The 20,175-nt window shown below is 39.0% G+C and overlaps 1 protein-coding gene across 1 annotated transcript in view; it reads right to left on the bottom strand.

Annotated features, from left to right (window-relative positions):
* Positions 1-20,175, bottom strand: part of COG5 (component of oligomeric golgi complex 5) — a 311,139-nt gene that overhangs the window by 20,624 nt on the left and 270,340 nt on the right. The window contains exons 15-18 of the mRNA XM_032592382.1: positions 19,447-19,557; positions 17,401-17,463; positions 8,139-8,242; positions 3,688-3,925 (exon numbers count right to left, since the gene is read on the bottom strand). Of these exons, the coding sequence (XP_032448273.1) occupies positions 3,688-3,925; positions 8,139-8,242; positions 17,401-17,463; positions 19,447-19,557 (516 nt within the window). The remainder of the gene's footprint in view (positions 1-3,687; positions 3,926-8,138; positions 8,243-17,400; positions 17,464-19,446; positions 19,558-20,175) is intronic.

Genomic DNA, 20,175 nt, shown 5'->3' with positions numbered 1-20,175 from the left:
AATGGCATGTTCAAACGCCTCTCTCTCCCCCCTCCCTGGTTCAGAGGAGGTGAGCGGTCAGCTGCAGGCACGGTGAACTAATTACAGGGCCGCTCCATACCCACTGCAGACATTTGGTTAACCACAGGGCATCTGTGGATATTCCTACCGCTCTCCTGCCTGACACTGCTCAGGGGAAAAGGCAACTGGAATGGAAATCTTGATAATTTTGTTTTCTTTTCTAAATTTATATTTTCAGGCCAAAAAACTATATATACATCTATATCTATATCTATATCTATATCTATATCTATATCTATATCTATATCTATATATCTATCTATATATATATACACACACACACGTATATATATGTATATATATATATGTGTATATGTATATGTGTATGTGTATGTATATGTATATTTAAAAGGCACCAGAAGACCTATAAATAGAAACTGCTAGGAGGACCACTGAGTAAATAATTTAATGCCAATTCCACTAGCCATCCCCTCCCTCAGGGTAGAAAGGATATTGAGGGGCAGAGGGAAGTGTGTGTTTCAAAGGGCAGTGTAGACAAATCCCTGGAGAGATTCTGAGTCAGCAGACCCCAATGGCCTTGAACAAGCTTAGTGTTTTAGAACTGCTGTGTGATTATTGTAGACACAGAGAGCATGTGGTCACAGCAGGGAATTAATTACCTGTAGGAAACCACCTCATGCCCATGACCTGATTCCTAAGGAGGCTGCATGTCGGGTACTTCCCTCACCACGAACCCTCCAGATGGCACTGGGCAACTACTCCCCCTCTCACCTGTGCAACGGTGCCAGAGGGGACAGGTTAGGATTCCTAAAGAAATCTTTAAGACATACCATCATCTGTCTTTGCAAGCAGACTGAATGACAGCTAGGCAGCAGTCCCTAACCTACTCCTATGGGTCTCTTCCTGAGTTTTTTTTTTTTTTTTTTTTTTATGCCAGAAGAGTGGGCACTTTTATCACAAGAACACTTTTAAAACCCAGAGAGGATCTGTGCGTTCTTGATTCCAGTGGCCTCGATGGCTTTGTTTCATTTTGAATACAAACTGATAGAACTTTCAATAACGAGGCAGTCAAAAGGCTTTCCAGTCCCCAGCTGATGCCAGTCATGAATACAAATGTCAGGGTAATGCCTTCTAAGTGTTTTGACTCTCTGAGGAAGACACGTCCGATCAAACATGATCCAGAAAGCTGAGGCGCAGCACCGTACAACTGCAGGCGTGGCAAGAAACCAGGTCAAATTAAACCCCCCAACTCGCTGTAATTTTTGTAAATGGGGGTGTAGCTGGATATCACTAGCCAAAGCTACTAGGCACAACGTGATGAACTCTGATAGGGCTTCCTCCCGTCTCTCCTGTGCCCACAGCCCACAGGGTGGGGACTGTATGCAAGCTGGGTGGCAGGATGCTCTGAAGTGGGGACACATGCACAGTCCGGGAGGGAACAAAGGAGTCAGGGAAACAGACCTCACGCTGAGTAGATGCTGCTGCTTCTATATTTAAGAAATGGAAAAGAGAGGCTGTCCTGGAGCCTTAGTTAGTAATGAGGACTAATGAGTTTCACTGATCTTAAGGGAAGGGAGCTGAGAAAAGGTTTGGTTTACTGGGCGACATGTCTTAAGGAAGAAGAAATGCCAATTAAAATTGTGAATGATGTGGTTTCTGGAAGGTGGGAGTCAACCCACCCCCGGCTGCCTTGCATTTGGAGCAGGTGCTGGGTGTGGCAGCAAGGGTCACAGGACAATGCTCTCCATCTTTCAAGACTCATAAGGGAACATCACATAAAAATCAGCAACGAAAAGCCTGCGGCGCAGCCGCCCTCATCCTGGCGGTCTCTGCTGTCTCTCTCTGCTCCTGGCCACTCTGATTGCAGTGCTGCCTCCAGGAAAGTGACTCAAGGACCAGCTGGAGCAGAATGCAAATAAACCGGTGGGGGAGGGAGCCCCAGGGAGCCAAGAGGACAGGAACAGAAAAAACAAAATTCTGGAGGAAAGGGGGAAAGAGAACAGACACCCGTTTGAGTAGAGCTCAGGGTGTTTCTAACAAGAGCAGGACTTGGTGCACGGCTGTGCCCTCAGTCCAGCCAGCGGCCTGGAGCCAGTAAGGGACAAGTAACACACTGCTTATGTATGATCCTTAAGATGGAGTGTTAACCTGTAACAACAAAACAAAGTGTGCAAGGGCATGAGACCGAAGCTGATGAAAGTGGAAAAAGGTCAAAGGAGCAACACGAATGGTAACATTTAACTTCTGTTTCTATGCCTACGCCACTAAAGGCCTATTCCCCAAAGAAGGTTCTTTACTATGGTCTGGTGGTCTCCAAATCATGTGGAGATGAAAATGACTAATCCTGGCCCAATTCGTATGCAAAGAGTCTGGCTCTTGAAATGTGAGATAATGTACCTGGTCCCTTTTGTGCCTCTATCAGGTACAAGGGAGTGTCTGACAATCACCCCCGTACAAGTAGTGCACATCTTCTCAGCAAGGGAATAGTGAACCCAGACTTGTCCCCAGATACACACAGGGATAAATAAGGACATTAAAATTTGACTATCTTTATAAGCAGGGGGGATCTGGCAAACTATGAACAACCCATCTGAATAACTATTTAGACTAGTAAAGTTAACAGCTTGGAGAGGCTTGAAAGATGAGTTTGCCTTTGGGGTGCCTGGGTGGCTCAGTCGGTGGGGCGTCCGACTTCGGCTCAGGTCATGATCTCACGGTTCGTGGGTTCAAGCCCCGTGTCGGGCTCTGTGCTGACAGCTCAGAGCCTGGAGCCTGCTTCGGATTCTGTGTCTCCCTCTCTCTGTGCCCCATCCCCGCTCATGCTCTGTCTCTCTCTCCCTCAAGAATAAATAAAACATTAAAAAAAATTAAAAAAAAAAAAAAGAAAAAAAATGAGTTCACGTTTGACATACTATGTAAATATGAATGATCTGTTTCTGAATCTTTTAACTCAACTATATGTTTGAGGGGTTTCTTCTCTGCCTCTGATATTGTTGAAAGGCTTCCAAAAAATCTGTCTAAAGGAAAAAACCCTTTCTATAAGAGGTGATCATGGTTCAAGAGCCTGGAATGATTTCAAACCTGGCCATACACAAGAAAGGTACTCTGTTCAACAGAAAGAGACCAAATAGTCAGACCCTTTATCTAGATGGTCCAGTGTGCATCTAAGTGAATTAGAACATTGTCTTGGAATACTGAGCTGGCCACTAGAGGATTACAGACATGCTGGGAGCTTTTTCTCTTTACGTGCCAACAGGCAGCACCTTTACAGTTCGTTGCCTATATTATTTTCCAGCAAAATTAATTAATTACTCTTATCAACATTGATCTCATGGGATAATAATAAGAAAGCCCTACATTACAGAAAAATGGGACATGTTTCTGTAATGTGGAATGAACCACTTCACCGTAACTTTGAAATCTCAAATACGAGTGGTGACTCTTTTATTAAATAAAGAAAAAATATCTGGCATGAAAGTATGTCTAAACTCTTCTCTCTCTCTCTCTTTTTTTTTTTTTTTTACCAATTCAGTTTAAATGAATTTATTTTTCTTTATTAAAACTTCAACTCTTTAAAGCAGTAAAAGAACACATACTCAGTCTTTCAATAAATAGGTAATATAGAGGCTGAAACATTTCCCCCTTTGTAGCTATGCATCAATTTACCTGAGCAAAATCAGCCGCAAGTCGTACCTTCCCACCTTCGCCAAGAAGTCTTATGAGACTGGCATTGCGAATAAAAAGTTCAATTGCTCTTTGTGCAATAGCTTCCGTGTTGTCAAAGACAAAATCCAAGCATTCAAAGTGGTTAAAGTAGTCACTCATAACTCTAGCAATGAAACCTTGAAGCTCCTTCATGTACAGAGAACAAGGAACATCAGGCTTTCCTGAGCTGGATAATGACCTGCAAAAGGGAGAAAACAGGCAATGCACTAACAGTCAGTATTTAACTTTTGCCTGCCGCTCCCCACCCCTGCCCCGCCAACCCATCACCTGCTATTTCAGTCCTATGGAATTTTTTCCCTCAATGGTAAAAATGGTATTGTTTATTTTTCCTAAGAGTTAAAGAGCATAAAACAACGTTTAAATTATAAAAGCCGTTTTGAGATGCTAGGAAGATTACTGAAGAAATCTTAGAATTCATTTACCTAGAGATTATTAAGAATGAAACGGACAACCATCTGTCTTGGATGATTCACACAGTGCCTTATGCACTCTCTGACCTCTCAAGGTCCTTCGCAGCTTTACAAATCTCCATCCACTCATAGTTTTGCCTGGTTAGTGAATAAATCAATAATGAAGCCTGAAATAGCATTTTACACTTTGTAAGGGCAGAAAACACTGCCTGCCCCAAACAAACTCTTGGCAAAGATATTTCTGCTCCTGTGCTATTTAGTCTGATCAGCCGAATAGTAGATTTCTGACTGTGAAGCTGGTTATGTAACAATACACATGGTATGCAATTTTTTCCTCCCAGATGATGAGGTTTGCAAAGGCTTTAATTTGGATCAACAGATGATGCCAGCTGATGCTCCATGAAATACTATTTATAATTTATAAATGTTTATAATTGCTCTTTAAGGAATATATTAAAAGAATGTGAAATATTTATAGGAAAGAAATTATACCCAAATTAGAAATCACCTGATATTAATTAGCTAACCAATGAGATCATTGGCTACAAAGTGCTGAATCTTCTTCAAAAAATGAGTGTTCCCATATTCTGAGAATGACGTAGAAAGAGTGGCAACGGTCTAGAGAACAACAGATATGACTCAAGTGCCCAGAGCAAGAGAATAAGGTGAACTTCATTATCTTCAAAGACAGCAATGAATGGTTATTATCAGAGGATACTAACCAAAGGTCTTCTATTTCTAGAAGTAGACAGAAATAGAGAAACCAGTCTTAAGTTCTGGCAGGAAGAGATTTTGTTTGGTTATAAGACAGAACGTCCTGAGGCGAGGCCACTGGGGGGCACGGTGGAATGCTGCCGCGTGCAGTGTCACACGGTGGAGGGCTGCTTGGGTACGAGTGCAGAGACGGCCTCAGTAAGTGAGGGCAATCTTCACGTGGGGTATGGGTTTGCCAGATTCAGACACTGCATGGCCTATCTGCATTCAGTTCAAAAGTCAAGGTTGGAAAAAAACAAGGACACCAATCTCTTTCATAGTTTCTTGTGCTTTATCAAAAGCACTGTTGTTATCTTAGTACTCCTCCAGAGGAGTATTTCAAGAATTTTAATCTGGTTAATTGAAATTATTTCCATGAGGATTAGAAAATAAAATACTAAAACAAGTTCCTTAGGCACGTGTCAATGTAAGTAAAATGATCCAGTGGACAAAATTTTGAAATAGGTATTATCAGTTCTCAGTGTGGATTAGAAGCCTGACTGAAATTTACTAGAATGCAAAACTGGCTTGGCCATCACTAAAGCTTAGTTTTCCCAATTACCCCAAAGCTTTTGGTAAGAGATTTTCAACTGATAGAGTGCAGAAGTTGAAGGGCCTTCACAGTGAGAGCTGCACGCACGAGTCGAGGGTAGACCGAATGCACGCCTGAGAAGTGGCAGACGTTCATCCTCATGTCACCAAGACTTTTGGTGTGCGTGTGTGCTCTGTGCCCGTCAGAGGTGCACATCCATCACTTCAGGATCTAGAGTCTTACTACTTTTAACTGCCTTCCTTCCCCATGCAAAGCTATAACTGGACAGGAGCCATTTTATACTAAATAAAAGAATTTCGGTCAATGTACTATGTCAATCAGACATTTATGTTTCAAGCTTTATCTAATTTGGAAAGAAAGACACTGGTCCTATTAAATACATTTCAAATACCAGGAAACCAGGTTGAGCATTACTTTTTAAATAGCAGAGGGATTCTGTAACCCACCACACTCCACATAAGGCTGGCTGACAAGGTTAACCTGCTTTATTCCTCGTACCTAAAATAGGTATAGAGGGCTTCAAAGGGCAGATGGTCACTATTATTTTTCCAACTGTGACTCCTGGGGGCTGGCCCTACAATAAAAGTGAATTTTCCTTCTTGAACAATTTAATCTAACCTTACCTTATGTTTCATATAAGCCAAACATTTCATATATGGAATGACATGACAGAATTACTAATAACAAAGTTCTAGAAAGTGAGAAAATTACTGTCATGGCACAACAATTTTAAACGCACCATGAAACAGTGTTCCACACTCCTACAAGGACACATGTGGAAAACGACTATCAGTGGACTCTCAAATGTCTGCCATATATAGAGAGAGGGCTTAAATGGAACCATCAAAAGCCATTTGAGAAAACAAATTAAGGACAGGGTCATACACATTAAAATAATGCTTCGTACTCATGGCAACCTATCAGTGGTAATCTGGCTCCCTAGCATTTAAGCAAACTAGTAAGGATGTAGCTATTGGGAGAGCCAGCTTTTAATGTCTAATCCGTTATCTACAGGCACTAGCTGTGGCTCGCCAACACAGCTGCTGAAGTATTATCTGATTGCTCTTACAGAATGAGCCTTCATTTTTGTTTCCTTTTCAGAGGCATTGATAATCAGTCTAACTGGAACATTTCAGATCACCTTTGAACAAAATTCATTTCTTTCCAAATACTGCTAAATCAACAGTTTTGTGCTATCTCCAAATATTATAGTCTTTTGCCTATAATCCACTTCACCCTTCTGTGCTTCATGTCATTATTAAAAACAGAGATTGACCTTTTCACCCTTCAAAAGATACTGTGTAGGGGCACCTGGGTGGCTTGGTCACTTCAGCGTCTGACTTCAGCTCAGGTCATGATCCCATGGTTCGTGAGTTCGAGCCCCGCATCAGGCTGTGTGCTGACAGCTTAGAGCCTGGAGCCTGCTTTCGATTCTGTGTCTCCCTCCCTCCCTCTCTTTCTCTCTCTGCCCCTCCCCCGCTCACTCTCTGTGTCTCTCAAAAATTAATAAACATTTAAAAAATTTTTAAAAAATACTCTCCAAATGAAAGAAGTGATTTGAAAAATTAAAGGACAGTGTAGAACTCATACAATTTTCTATAAACAGCTAGACTAGTGGCTGAACATTTAATAAAGTAGATATTTAAACAACATGGATATAAATAGAAATAGGAAAATTCAAAAATAGTAACTATGAACTAGGAATATAAAACACATATCTACATATTAATATTTGAATATTTAGGTCTAGAGCGGTTAAGTTTAAAAAAAAAAAAATCATGGGGCACCTGGGTGGCTCAGTCGGCTAAACGTCCCACTTCGGCTCAGGTCATGATCTCACAGTTTGTGAGTTCGAGCTCCGTGTCGGGCTCTGTGGTGTCAGTTCAGAGCCTGGAGCTGCTTCGGATTCTGTGCCTCTTTCTCTCTCCGCCCCTCCCCCACTCACGCTCTCGCTGTCTCTCAAAAAATGAATAAACGTTAAAAAATCACTCTAAGCATGTGCAAATAACTATTCCAAACTCTCTATAAATAATGTCCTGGCCATTTTACTCTCCTTAAAACAATTTCAGTGAACACTGGGTTAGGACCTATGATTCTTATTCTCAAGACAACTATGACATAGATAAGAAGTACTCTTGTGAAACAGCTGTGGAATACTACCCAAGCGTTGATGGCCAGGTGTGATGTGACCAGATTGAATTGCCACAAAACTCTGAGAAAGGAGAATCATTCTTGCAGGGAGCTGAGATGCAGTGTGCCTTCAAAGCCAGAGCAGGACTCAGACCAGTGTAGTGGCAGAGGAGGGACATTTTATACAAGAAATAACATGCCTATGCCACAGTTCAAGTACAGGGTGCTTGCGAGAAGTAAGGATAAAGATGAACTTGGAAAGAGAAGATGTACCAACTGCCAGAAGTCCTGAATCATGCTGAGTCCCATAGATGTTAATGATTCTATGTTTCAAAGGCAGGAGAGCAATGATGCAAACAAAAATTGAAAAATTTTAATCAGCTAATGGCACTCACAATGGATAAAACAGTGTGAGGTTGGAGGCCACGCCCGCCATGAGAGGAACAAGCCCTGTGTGGAAAGAGACTTCGGGAAGAAGGGTGGAGGTGGGTCAATGAAAGACAAATGTAGCAAAGGTTACTGAAATTGTGGTTGGAAGTGCTTACCCAGAAAAATCTTCCTGATGCATGGTGATGATTATGGCCTCTATAGCATCTCCCACGGAAGTCAGTAAGGGGTGCACAGCACTTCCCATAAGAACATGGATCGTCTAAAAACAAAAAGGAAGGACAGGCAAAATTAAAGACCAACACACAGAAATCTGAGATGGGAGAAGCACTTTGACTCAAAGGTTTTATAGCGAATTCCGACTATATACAGTTTAACTGCAATACCTCAACAGAAGTCTGTTCCTCTCCCAACTGCTGTTGCAAATGATCTTTAAAGCTGAAAATATGTGGAACATGGCACCGAACATTTCAACTCCCCAACTCCTCTCAAATGTTCAAGAAGTTTCATGGTCACATGAGCCCTGAGGAGTGGCCCTTATAAAGATCAAACAAACACACTGTGCCAAGTTTCTGAAAAGAGTGAGGTAAGACCCAGAGGGACTCTTGTCAGTGCAGACACAACCAGAACAACATGGCATGCTCTCCAGCAGAGTGAGCATAATAAATATGTGGTATTTCTTGTAGGGCAGGACAGTTAGGCCTTTCTGGGACTAGGTTCCTGTTTGGCAGGAGTGCTTTTGGTACTGGGTATCATCTCCCTTCCCAATCTTTATCCTTACTTCTCACAAACATCCTGTACTTGGGCCTCTGGCCTGGGTGTGTTACTTCTTATTTCTGTTGTCACAACTGGGCCGGGCAAGGTGTTTGCCACTGGCATCTAGTGGGTGGAAGACAGAGACACTGTTCAACAGCCTCCACTGCACAGGACAATCTCCCACAACAAAGAACTACCTGGCGTAAAATGTCAATAATGCTCACGTTGAAAACTGTTCTACACTGAGGTATAATCACTGGTTACATTATGGAAGACCCTTGGCCTTAGTTATGGGTTTTTAGTGTGAAAATATTAACTGGGCCTCAGTACACACTTAAAATCTAAAATGTAAGTATATTATGTATGCCTCACTGGTGACTACACACAATGAAGATGGATGGCTTTGGCTCATACAAACAATAGAAATAAATCGGAAAAGGTTAAACAGGACCCGTATCCATTAAATTCCTAAATATCATCTCTAGCCCTTAATCTCTGGTAAAAGTAAACATACAGTACATGGGGATTGAGAGAGACGGGAGGCAAGGAGAGACAGAGCAAATGCCTGAGCAAGAGCATACAGCTTGCCCTCAAGGAGTTCACAATCTAGTGACAGCAGATAATTTCTAGCCATAGTAATGCTCTATAGGGTGCTATGGGATCATGGGAGAAACCTCACTTAAGCTGACATGATCTGAAAGACAGAAGGTACTGCCTACACCAAATTTCAGAGGTGGGCTGAGAGAGTACACGTTAAAGGTATGGTTGCCTGGGAAAGATGATGCACTCAACTGCACAGCGTTCAATACAGACACGGTGTGAGGTGCCTGCCTGTGTGGAAATAGACTCAGCAGATATACTCTGTAGGCTGCTAAGGAGTTGGGAATTTGCCCTGAAGGGAATGGGAGACCAATGATGGGTTTTAAGCAATGAGAAAATGTGGTTTAAAGATCTGAATGTGGGAAAAATCACACTGGATGGCAGACTGGGTAAATAGACTAAAGGTAGTAGTAGTCTTGATGCAAAATGGTGAGTGTCCAAACAAAATCAGAGGCAACAGGAATAGATACGAGGAGACAGGCTGGAGATACTTTGGTGATATTATTAACTGAATGTGTGAGTGCAGAAGCAGCAGGTTGATTTGGGGATGGAGAGAAGAAATGATGAGTTCAGATTTGGACATGAGTTTGAAGAACTTATAGGAAATTCACATGGGCTATCAGAAAGAACTGAAATATTTACATTTGTAGTTCTTGACACATTTGACTAGATTTGGTAGTCTTTGGCTTCTAAGAGGGAAGACGAAGCCAAAAGAGTCAATGAGATACCAGAGGATGGTTTGTAGAGTAAGGCTAAATGCCATTTTGAGGTCTTTCAGAAGAAGAGTCCTTGAAGGACTAAAAGGGGTAAGATTATTTATTTAGTATATATTATGTGCGGAGAACTATGGTATATGCCCCACATATTATAGTTCTACTTTAAATTCAATTATTCCTTCCTTTAAGAATATTAAAATCTCTAACTCATAGGTGATGAATCTAAAGTAATTTATAGATGGGGAAACTAAAGTGAAGTTAAGGAGACAGTCCTTAAGTGAGCAAGTAGAAGAGCTGGGATTTCCTACACACAGGTGACTCCACTGAGCTTTTGGTTACGCTTTGCCCACTTAGGGCAGAGAAGTAAGAAGAGATTTTAGAGTATGGTAGAAATGACTGAACAAGAGCTCAAGAAAGAAGACTCTGGTATGAGAGAGTGAAGTGTCTAACTACAGATCCTCCTACAAACAATTATGGAAAACAAACCAACAAAAAACCTACTGTAGAGTCGTAGAGATGGGAAAAAAGCAGGCATTTTTAGAAGGGTGTGGAAATCTAGAGCAAGCAATCAGAGGAGAGTGAGTTTTCCATTTTCTGTGACTTGGCTCAAAGAGTGTCTATCGTCATGACAGTGGCAAGGCTGGGTCGCTAAAACTCTGAAAGTAAAAAAAAAAAGAAAACAAATCCTGCAGTCTTTTAGGCCAAAAGAGCAATGGAAAGGGGCCCTGGTTCAACCAGGGCGATTGGAAAGTGAGAGAGGAACCTCAGATGGGAGAGAGCCAGAGAAGAATGGCTAATTCTATATTTAAACTCAGCACTAGTCTTCAGCTGACTCATCAATCGTGCCTGTGCAAAGCAAACAAAAAATGGCTGCCAACAAGGCTTCACTGGACTGAGGTCTAAGGCATGGCCAGCTGCAGGTACGACAGTGTACAGTTAGAGCCCAGTCAAGCTGATTAATCGCTAAAGTAACATCAACACTCAGGAGCAATGTAAAAAAAAAATACTGAGTCTACACAACATTAACATTCACAATATCCAGAATATATTAAAAAATCACTACATATACAAAAAGCTAGAAAATGTTATCAATTTTCAAGGTAAAAGATAATTCACAGCTGCCATCCCTGAGATGATCCAGATTCTACAATTATTAGGCAAGAACCTCGGTGAGATAAAGAAAGAAGTGCTCACAATAAATATTAGGAAACCTCAGCAGAGTGACTGAATGTGTAAAAAAAGAACCAAATGGATATTTTATTATTTATTTTTAAAAAATGTTTATTTATTTATTTTGAGAGAGAGAGAAAGTGCAAGCAGCAGAGGGGCACAGAGAGAGGGAGACAGACAGTCTCAAGCAGGCTCCATGCTCAGCATGGAGCCCGATGTGGGGCTCAATCCCATGACCTGAGCCAAAATCAAGAGTTGGACGCTTAACCAATAGAGTCATCCAGGCGCCCCACAAAAATGGATATTGTAAACTAAAAACAAATTGCACTACATGCATATAGATGTAAATGTACTTCCATAAATAAGAGGTTTCTATATTTTACATAACATGGTGCAAAATTACCTCTATGAAGACTATGAAAACTTAAGGATTTATAGGGTAATCCCCAGAAGAACCACTAAAAAAAAAAAATCGCATGAAGAGGTATATATAAAAATCTAATAAATTAATTAAAATGGAATTCAAAAAATTTTTCAAAGAATCCAAAAGAAAAAACAATAGGAGGAAAAGAAAAAAGCAAAAAAAGGCCAAACAAATGGGATAAAAAACAAAACTATATATATCAAAATAAAAACTTGTTAATGATTATATAATGTTAATGGACTACACACTCCCATTAAAAGACAGAGATTACCAGAACAGACAAAAAGACAACTATATACTGTTTATAGGAGATGTATTTTAAAAATAAAGACACACAGGAATTGAAAATAAGTGGACAGAAGATATACCATGTAAACATTAAGCATAAAAAGGTTGGAGTAGCCAAATTAATATCACATAAAACAAACTGCATGACAGTAAGTATTAACAAAGCTAAAGAGGGCTATTTCACAATGATGAAAACATCAGTTCATCAGGAAGGCATAACAATTGTAAATATGGATGAGACACAGCTTCAGCAGAAGTAGTAAATAGCTTCAAAATTGAGGTGTCAAGAATTGACAGAATTAAAAGGTCCACAATCATAGTAGAAAACTAACTTCTGTCTTTCGGCAGTTGATAGAACCATTATATAAAATATCAGTAGAGACACAGAATATCTGAACACATCACTAAATATATTCCCACTACCTTGACTTAAGTGATATTTATAGAACAATATAGTCAACAACTGCAGAGTAGACTTTTTTGTCAAACCACATGGTTCATTTACCAAGACAGACCACAACACATGCTAGGCCATAAAACAAGACTCAAACCTTTAAAGAACTGGAATCATACACAGTATGGTTTCTGATGATAACAGAATTGTATGAAAAAATGAGATATCTAGGAAAACCACAAATAATTGGAATTTAAAAAAAAACCCACTTTTAAATAACTCATGAATCAAAGAAGAAACTGCAAAGGAAATCTGAAAATATTTCAAACTTAATGAGGATAAAAGCACAACATGTCAAAACCAAAGTTACTTAGAGGGAAATTTACAACTTGTTAAATTTATTTGGGAAGGGAAAAGGTCTAAAAATCAATGGTATAGGCATATTTTTTTTAAAAAGGCAAAGAAAATCCCAAGTGGAAGTAAATAAAAAAGGCAAAAGCAGAAATCAATGAAAGAGAGAAAATCAAGAAAGTCAACAGTTGGCTCCCTGAAAAGATCAATAAAACTGACAAACCCATAGCTAAACTGATGAAGAAGAAAAGAGAACACAAATATTAATAAAAAAAATTTTTAAAAAGGTTATCACTAGAGGCCCCAAAGACATTAAAAGGACAGTAAGAGAATATCATGTACAGCATTATTCTGACAAATCAGGTAACTTAGATGAATAGACAAATACCTTGAAAATCACAAAGTATCAAAGCTCATTCAAGAAGAAACGGGTAACTCAAATAGCCTTTTCCCTACTAAACAAATCAAATGTGTAGTTCTAAACTTCCTCAAAGAAAACTACAGGCCCAGATGGCTTCACTGGTGAATTCTATTAAGCATATGAGAAGAAAATAACACAAATTCTTTCAGATGACAGAATAGGAGGAAATAGTTCCAAACCTAATTAATGAGGCCAGTTTTGATACCAAAATCAGACAAAGAATTACAAGAAAACTATATACCAATATCTCTTATGATTATAGATGCAAACATTGTTAACAAAAATTAAGCATATCAAATTCAGGAATATATAAAAAGGGTAATACATCATAACTAAGGTGGGTTTGACATTTGAAAATCAACTTCTGTATTTTATTAACAGAATAAAGGTGTAAAACAATATGATTATTTCAATAGATAGAGAAAAAACTATTTGATGAAATGCCATTTATATTTTCTAAAAGTTTCAGTAAACTAGGAATAGAAAGGAACTTGCTTAACCTGATAAAGGCCATCTAACACCATACTTAAAACACTAGAATACAGATGGAGTGCTTTCCCCCAAGTCAGGAAAATGCTCACCAAGGTCCACTCTCACCAGTTGTAGTCAACCCTGTACCAGAGTTCCTAGCCAGTGAAACAAGGCATGGAAAACAGGCATCTACCTGTATACAATATGATGGTTTACAAAGAAAATGTTCATTCTGGCTACATGAGGCTTCCCACTTATGGGAAATACAAAACAGGAACAGTAGAGGATTAACGACTATCAGAGCAAATGGAGAAAGGAGAATAGATTATATCTCACAAATTCTTTACAAAGCAGGGAAGTGTGTCATACATTTTTCAAAGATTTACCTAAAATAGCTAAGATTACAAAAATATAGAAGTCTCAGCAATCTGGATTATTCTCTCATACAGAACATAAACCCACACAATAAGGGAGAAATGAAAAACTACTATGTTTAAACTTAGCAATACAATCACTATCTATATGAAACAATCCCAGTAATAAATGGATCAGAATTATTGAGCCAAGGTATTTAAATACTTAACAGCTGAGGTGAGTATAATAAAATGACTCTCATTAATTTTAATTATGCCATCCATGGCAAAGTAGATAATTATCAGATGTTAAACCTCAAGCCTAAAATAACATTTAATTTCAGATAAAATCTCAACAAGGTAGAGAAGAAAAAACTGTTATGTACCTTTATGTGTAATTTTAGCAAGTGAAACATATATTTACTATTTTCTCTATAAAATAATAAAAGCATATAGGTTTTTGGTTCTTGGGATACAATTATTTATACCTCCTACCATTCTACCCCTAACTCAAAGTAAATTTGTACTAAAGCCCCTACAATTTTAGGAAATTCAAGGTTCTCTTTTTTTTTTTCCTTAAGTGAGAGGGTTTTGTTTTTTACTTAATATGTCATAACAGTTTTTATGATTTAATTTAAAAAGCAACGTCAAAATGGTTTCATTGAGTTCTGTTAACATATGCAATTAAGTCTTTAATTGGCAGGGCCACTTGAACCACCTGCCAGTCTTCTTACCCAATTCTCAAGGACCACACTGGTGAGTCGTCACCAAACTGCCCAGCTACGTGAGCTGTTGGCTCTGGTGAGCAAGCCTCAGAGCAAGGGCTGTAGCCGGAGGTCAGGGCAATCTTGCCTGCGCTCGCCTCAACTCTCAGCCTACAGTGACTAACAACAGGAACTACCTTTGTTATATGTTAAAAATGCAGATTCAGAGTACATCCGACACTGAATTACAATCTGAAGAATTTCTAGTTTGAATCTGTCGGGAGACTTTTATGATCAGGCAAAGTGTAGGCACTCTGTCTTAACCTACAGAGTGGACTTTCTCTAACCATGAGTTGTGATCATTAGGGGTCAAAAAATCACTATCAGAATGTTTTAAAAAGTAATAGATGAGGGGTGCCTGGGTGGCTCAGCTGGTTAAGTGTCTAACTCTTGATATCAGCTCGGGCTGTGAGATCAAGCCCTGCATCAGGCTCCACACTGAGCGTGGAGCCTGCTTGGGATTGTCTTTCTCTCTCTCTCTCTCTCTCTCTCTCTCTCTCTCTCTCTCCATTCCCTTCCCCTACATGTGCTTTCTCTCTCTCAAAATAAATAAATAAATATTAAAAAAAAAAGTAATAGAGGAGCATAGAAAACAAAAGCATGTATCACCCAAAATAAGGAAAATATTGTTCTGTGAAACTTTTGTTTCAATTACAGAAATACAGATGTATATCTTACATACATGCAATTATACAGGCATGTACATATTTATAAATGCTTATATATTGTGTATGGGGTCACAAATTAAAATCGATTTCCTATCTTGGGTAGCAATCAAAATATGTTTGATAGCTACTTCTAGAAGACAAAGAAAAAATGTGGAACCACAGAAAAGGAGACTGTGAATTCCCTGCCTGGAAGCAAGAATGTTAAGACCTTTTGGGTTTTCCTATTGGTTTGATTTTATGATATTTTTATGACCATCAGTAACTTGGACAATTCTTTTCTTGGACAACTCTTTTTTTTTTTTTTTTACATTTTTTTAAGTTTTATTTATTTTGAGTGTGTGTGTGAGAGAGAGTGGGGGAGGGGCAGAGACAGAGAGTGGGGGAGAGAGAGAATCCCAAGTAGACTCTGCACTGTTAGCACAGAACCCGATGTGGGACTCAAACTCACAAACTGTGAGATCATGACCTGAGCCGAAATCAGAAGCTTAACTGACTGACCCATCCAGGTACCCCTTTTTGGACAACTCTTAATAAAAACAATTATTTTAGGATGGTGGCTCTAATAATACTTCATCATAATGAGATGGGCACATTGGGGGAACAGAAAGAATACAGAGAAACATCCAAGTGTGCTTTCACTGTGCTGGGAGAAAAGACTGTCTTCTCCTACCCACATATATGAATTTAGTGTCCTCAAGTTTTGGGGCCTGTAAAATCCCCATCCATGTCACCTGTGGACAGCATTTTGACCTCAGAAATTACCTTCTCCCTTAGGATTTGTGACAACATCCTCTAAATCTCTTCCTCAGCAAACTGAAGTTTGCTGTTGAACTGTTGTTCAACAGTGTTGTTTCTTTGTAGCTTCTTACTCCCTAAATAAAAGTATTTGTCCTTGGAATTCACTGGTAGTGCCTGTCTCTGTCTCTCTCTCTCTTTTATCTCTATCTAAGCAACCTAAATCTAACCTGACAGTTGACATCTATTACCTTTGTGCAGTTATATTGTACACCTTACAGATGCAGAAACTAAGGCAAGAGTAAACTTATTAACTTGTCTGAGGTCATACAGCTAGTTAAATAGCTGAGATAGGATTCATGCACTAGTAGTTTGGCTCCTGAGTCTTTGCTACACAGTGTTACTTAGTAAATACCAAAAACATATTTAGTAAACAAATGAATGATGATGGCAAGCAAACACAACTCTCTGGGTCAGTGAGGTCTGGATTTACCAGCATTAGGACTTTGAGCAAGCTATTCCAAGTTGTATAAAATAGGGACAATAATATATAACTTGAACAGTTGCGATCATATTTCAATATATTGCATGTGACTGGCAAGGAGCAGGTACTAAATACAGGGTATCTATTACTATCATAAAAATGAATGATTTCCTTGTTTAAAGAGTTACCTAGTGTCAGCTACATATGGCTCTGAATCTTGTACGACCATTATTTTTTATTAAACTTCCTGGGTATATTTATGTTAGTATGTTAAAAATGGGAATTTACCCTGATTTCACACCTTTCACATACACATTAGAGTCTCTCAACCTTGGCACTATTGACATTTTGGGCCCAGTAACTCCTTGTTGTCAGGGCTCTCTTATGCACACTGCAAGATGTTGAACAGCATCCCTGGCACTAGATGCCAAGAGCACTCCACTCCCAGTCATGACAATCAAAAATGTCTCTAAACATGATTAAATGTTCCCTAGAGGACAAAATCACCCTAGTAGGGACTCTGCTTTACTGGGATAATACTAGGCTGTACTGCCCTGAGATATAGTGAGTACTTGAAGACTCTTGCTTCTCTTGCTTATGATAAAATTATCATAAGTAGAACACAATCTGTAGACACCAACAGGGTCTATTTTTAAGATCTAGAAAATATAAACACACATGTATGCCTTCTCTTTAGGATAATTATCAGCAGCTACTTTTGGTAGAGAATTCTGAATTATTTTTAAAATGTGACAATCTCCCACTCATCCAAACAAATCCTAAAACCCACTGTGATCTGTAGAGTCAAAGATTAAATTCTTTTACCTTTAGGGCTGAGATTATAGTTTGTTCGGCTGCTGGTGGAAATGAGCTCTGACTGGAAACCACCTAGAACAAGGTTTTGATCCAGTTATAGTTGTGCTTAAGTCATTTATTTTTATAAATATTAATTTTGATCATTAACATAAAAAAGCTGTTTCTACAGACACATAAAACAGTATCATAACTTCACATTATATCTCCTACATGTTTTAAAAACTTCTTAGTGGGGCGCCTGGGTGGCGCAGTCGGTTAAGCATCCGACTTCAGCCAGGTCACGATCTCGCGGTCCGTGAGTTCGAGCCCCGCGTCGGGCTCTGGGCTGATGGCTCAGAGCCTGGAGCCTATTTCCGATTCTGTGTCTCCCTCTCTCTCTGCCCCTCCCCCGTTCATGCTCTGTCTCTCTCTGTCCCAAAAATAAATAAACGTTGAAAAAAAAATTAAAAAAAAAAACAAAAAACTTCTTAGTATTTACTAGTTAAGGCAGACTGAACAATACTTTCCTGTATAAAGCAAACGTACTGTATACTTCAAATAATCAAAAGATTAAGAATGTTAAGAGTTGGCTTTCCTTTATTCACTTTAGACAGGCTTTAGTTATAATACTGTAACTTGAAAAGGTCAGTCTAAAGCCGTATTTACATACTTCTTTAAAAAAATCACTTTTCTCCAGGCTAACTATAATTTTCAACAAGTCTTTCAAATACAAATGTCAGGGGCGCCTGGGTGGCTCAGTTGGTTAAGCGTCCTACTTCAGCTCAGGTCATGATCTCACAGTTCGTGAGTTCAAGCCCCGTGTCTGGCTCTGTGCTGATAGCACGGAGCCTGGAGCCCATCGAGTTCTGTGTGTCTCCCTCTCTCTCTGCCCCTCTCCTGCCCCTGCTCACACTCTGTCTTTCTTCCTCTCAAAAATAAATAAGCATTAAAAAAATAAAAATAATATAAAATACAAATATCAAACAATTTCTTTTTAGAAATCAATACAAATATTATGAACATTCTGAAAGTATCAAGAAAGGCATTTACATCAGCCTAAATAAATAGCATTCTTTCATTGATTGCAGTCTAATTAGAGTAATAATAAAGGGAATGGAAAATACATGATTTATATTTTTTATTTACTTTTGTTTTTTACTTACTCTTCTGAGGTTTGTTAATAAACCTTTAAAATATATTCTGCTTAATGTGTCACATACACTTTTTTGTAAACTCCTAATTGATAAAAGGACTTGTTAAAATTCTAAGTAACTGAACAGTCACTGATAATTATTCTAAAATACAATTTAGCATATTAAAGCTCAAATTAAAGGTCATGTTTTCAAGAATGTCATCTAATCTTTAGCCTTCTTCAGGTCCTCTATTTCTCTACTTGCTAAATATTTTGGAAATGGTTTATAGAGAATAAACACAAGCTACTCAAAAGTCAAAGATTGGGTTGAAAGTGTAGCTTTCCTGGTAATTATAAATACAATTCATCTTAGAAATAATATATGGTCACCAACAAATTAAAGTTCATCATTAAAAATTACATCAGCAACACAACAGCAAAAAAAAAAAATCCATCTTCTATTTTCAAGTAGCCATCAGTTATTATACCATAAAAATGCACTGTTTAGGCAGCTCCTTCCCCCTATTTTGGGGCAAAGATAGAACCTTTCCAACATGTTGGAGGGATTAAGAGTTCTCATTTTGTCATTAGCTTTGCTATAATTTACTACCACCCACATGATATCAAATTATGCTTTTTAATAGGTATGAAATAGTATGATTTACCCTTAAATCATTTGCTCAATAAACTTGATTATACCAACCAAGCCTGATGATCTAGACTTCTTAGGCTTTAAATCAAGTATATAAACAAAAAGTCACACAAATGATAAAGGTCAGAGTCAATAACTGTTTAAAAAGAGTTCATTCCACAGCTTATTTCACACTCACCACGTTTTCATTGCTTTCTTTTGCAAAAAATTAAATAATAATTCATTGTCTATTTGAGGCAAACAGAAAGAAGTTGAAATTAAAAGAACTTAATTAAAATAAAATAAAGGTTACCTTTGTTACTGATTGGTGTAACTTATACAGTGAATTCACTACTGCCACATTTCTTCTCTGCCCTTCTGTAAGAGGCCCAATCACCTGACTTGCATCTCCTTGTGTGGACAGCTGTAAGAATTCAACACAAATAGAAATTACCAAAATGGCAGTTCATTTATAACTGGGAAGAAGCTCATGTCCCCTGACCAAAACAAAAAACAAAAAAATGTTAACTGGTAACTTCAGATCGAACATTGGAGACTTTATGCACAACCAGGAACCTCTATAGAGAGGAAACCCAATCATCGTGCCCAAGAAGAACACCCTCCATCACTTCAGAGCTGATGGACCCCGGAGGCACATGTGACCTAAAAGCCCAGTGTGTGCTGTTATTTTCATACATCAGCATAGCACTCCTAGGACATACCTTCTGGCAGCTGTCAATAGTCTTTCTACTCAAAAACTCAGAAATAAGCCATCAAAAGGAAAAAAAAAAAGTAAATGAAGGGAGGGAAGGAAGAACGAATAAAAATAAACCTACATCCGGGGCGCCTGGGTGGCGCAGTCGGTTAAGCGTCCGACTTCAGCCAGGTCACGATCTCGCGGTCTGTGAGTTCGAGCCCCGCGTCAGGCTCTGGGCTGATGGCTCAGAGCCTGGAGCCTGTTTCCGATTCTGTGTCTCCCTCTCTCTCTGCCCCTCCCCCGTTCATGCTCTGTCTCTCTCTGTCCCAAAAATAAATAAACGTT

This window comes from Lynx canadensis, chromosome A2, assembly GCF_007474595.2.
Source record: "Lynx canadensis isolate LIC74 chromosome A2, mLynCan4.pri.v2, whole genome shotgun sequence".
NCBI lineage: Eukaryota > Metazoa > Chordata > Mammalia > Carnivora > Felidae > Lynx > Lynx canadensis.
Note: the sequence above shows the minus strand (reverse complement) of the source record. Positions and strands in the feature narration are given on the sequence as shown.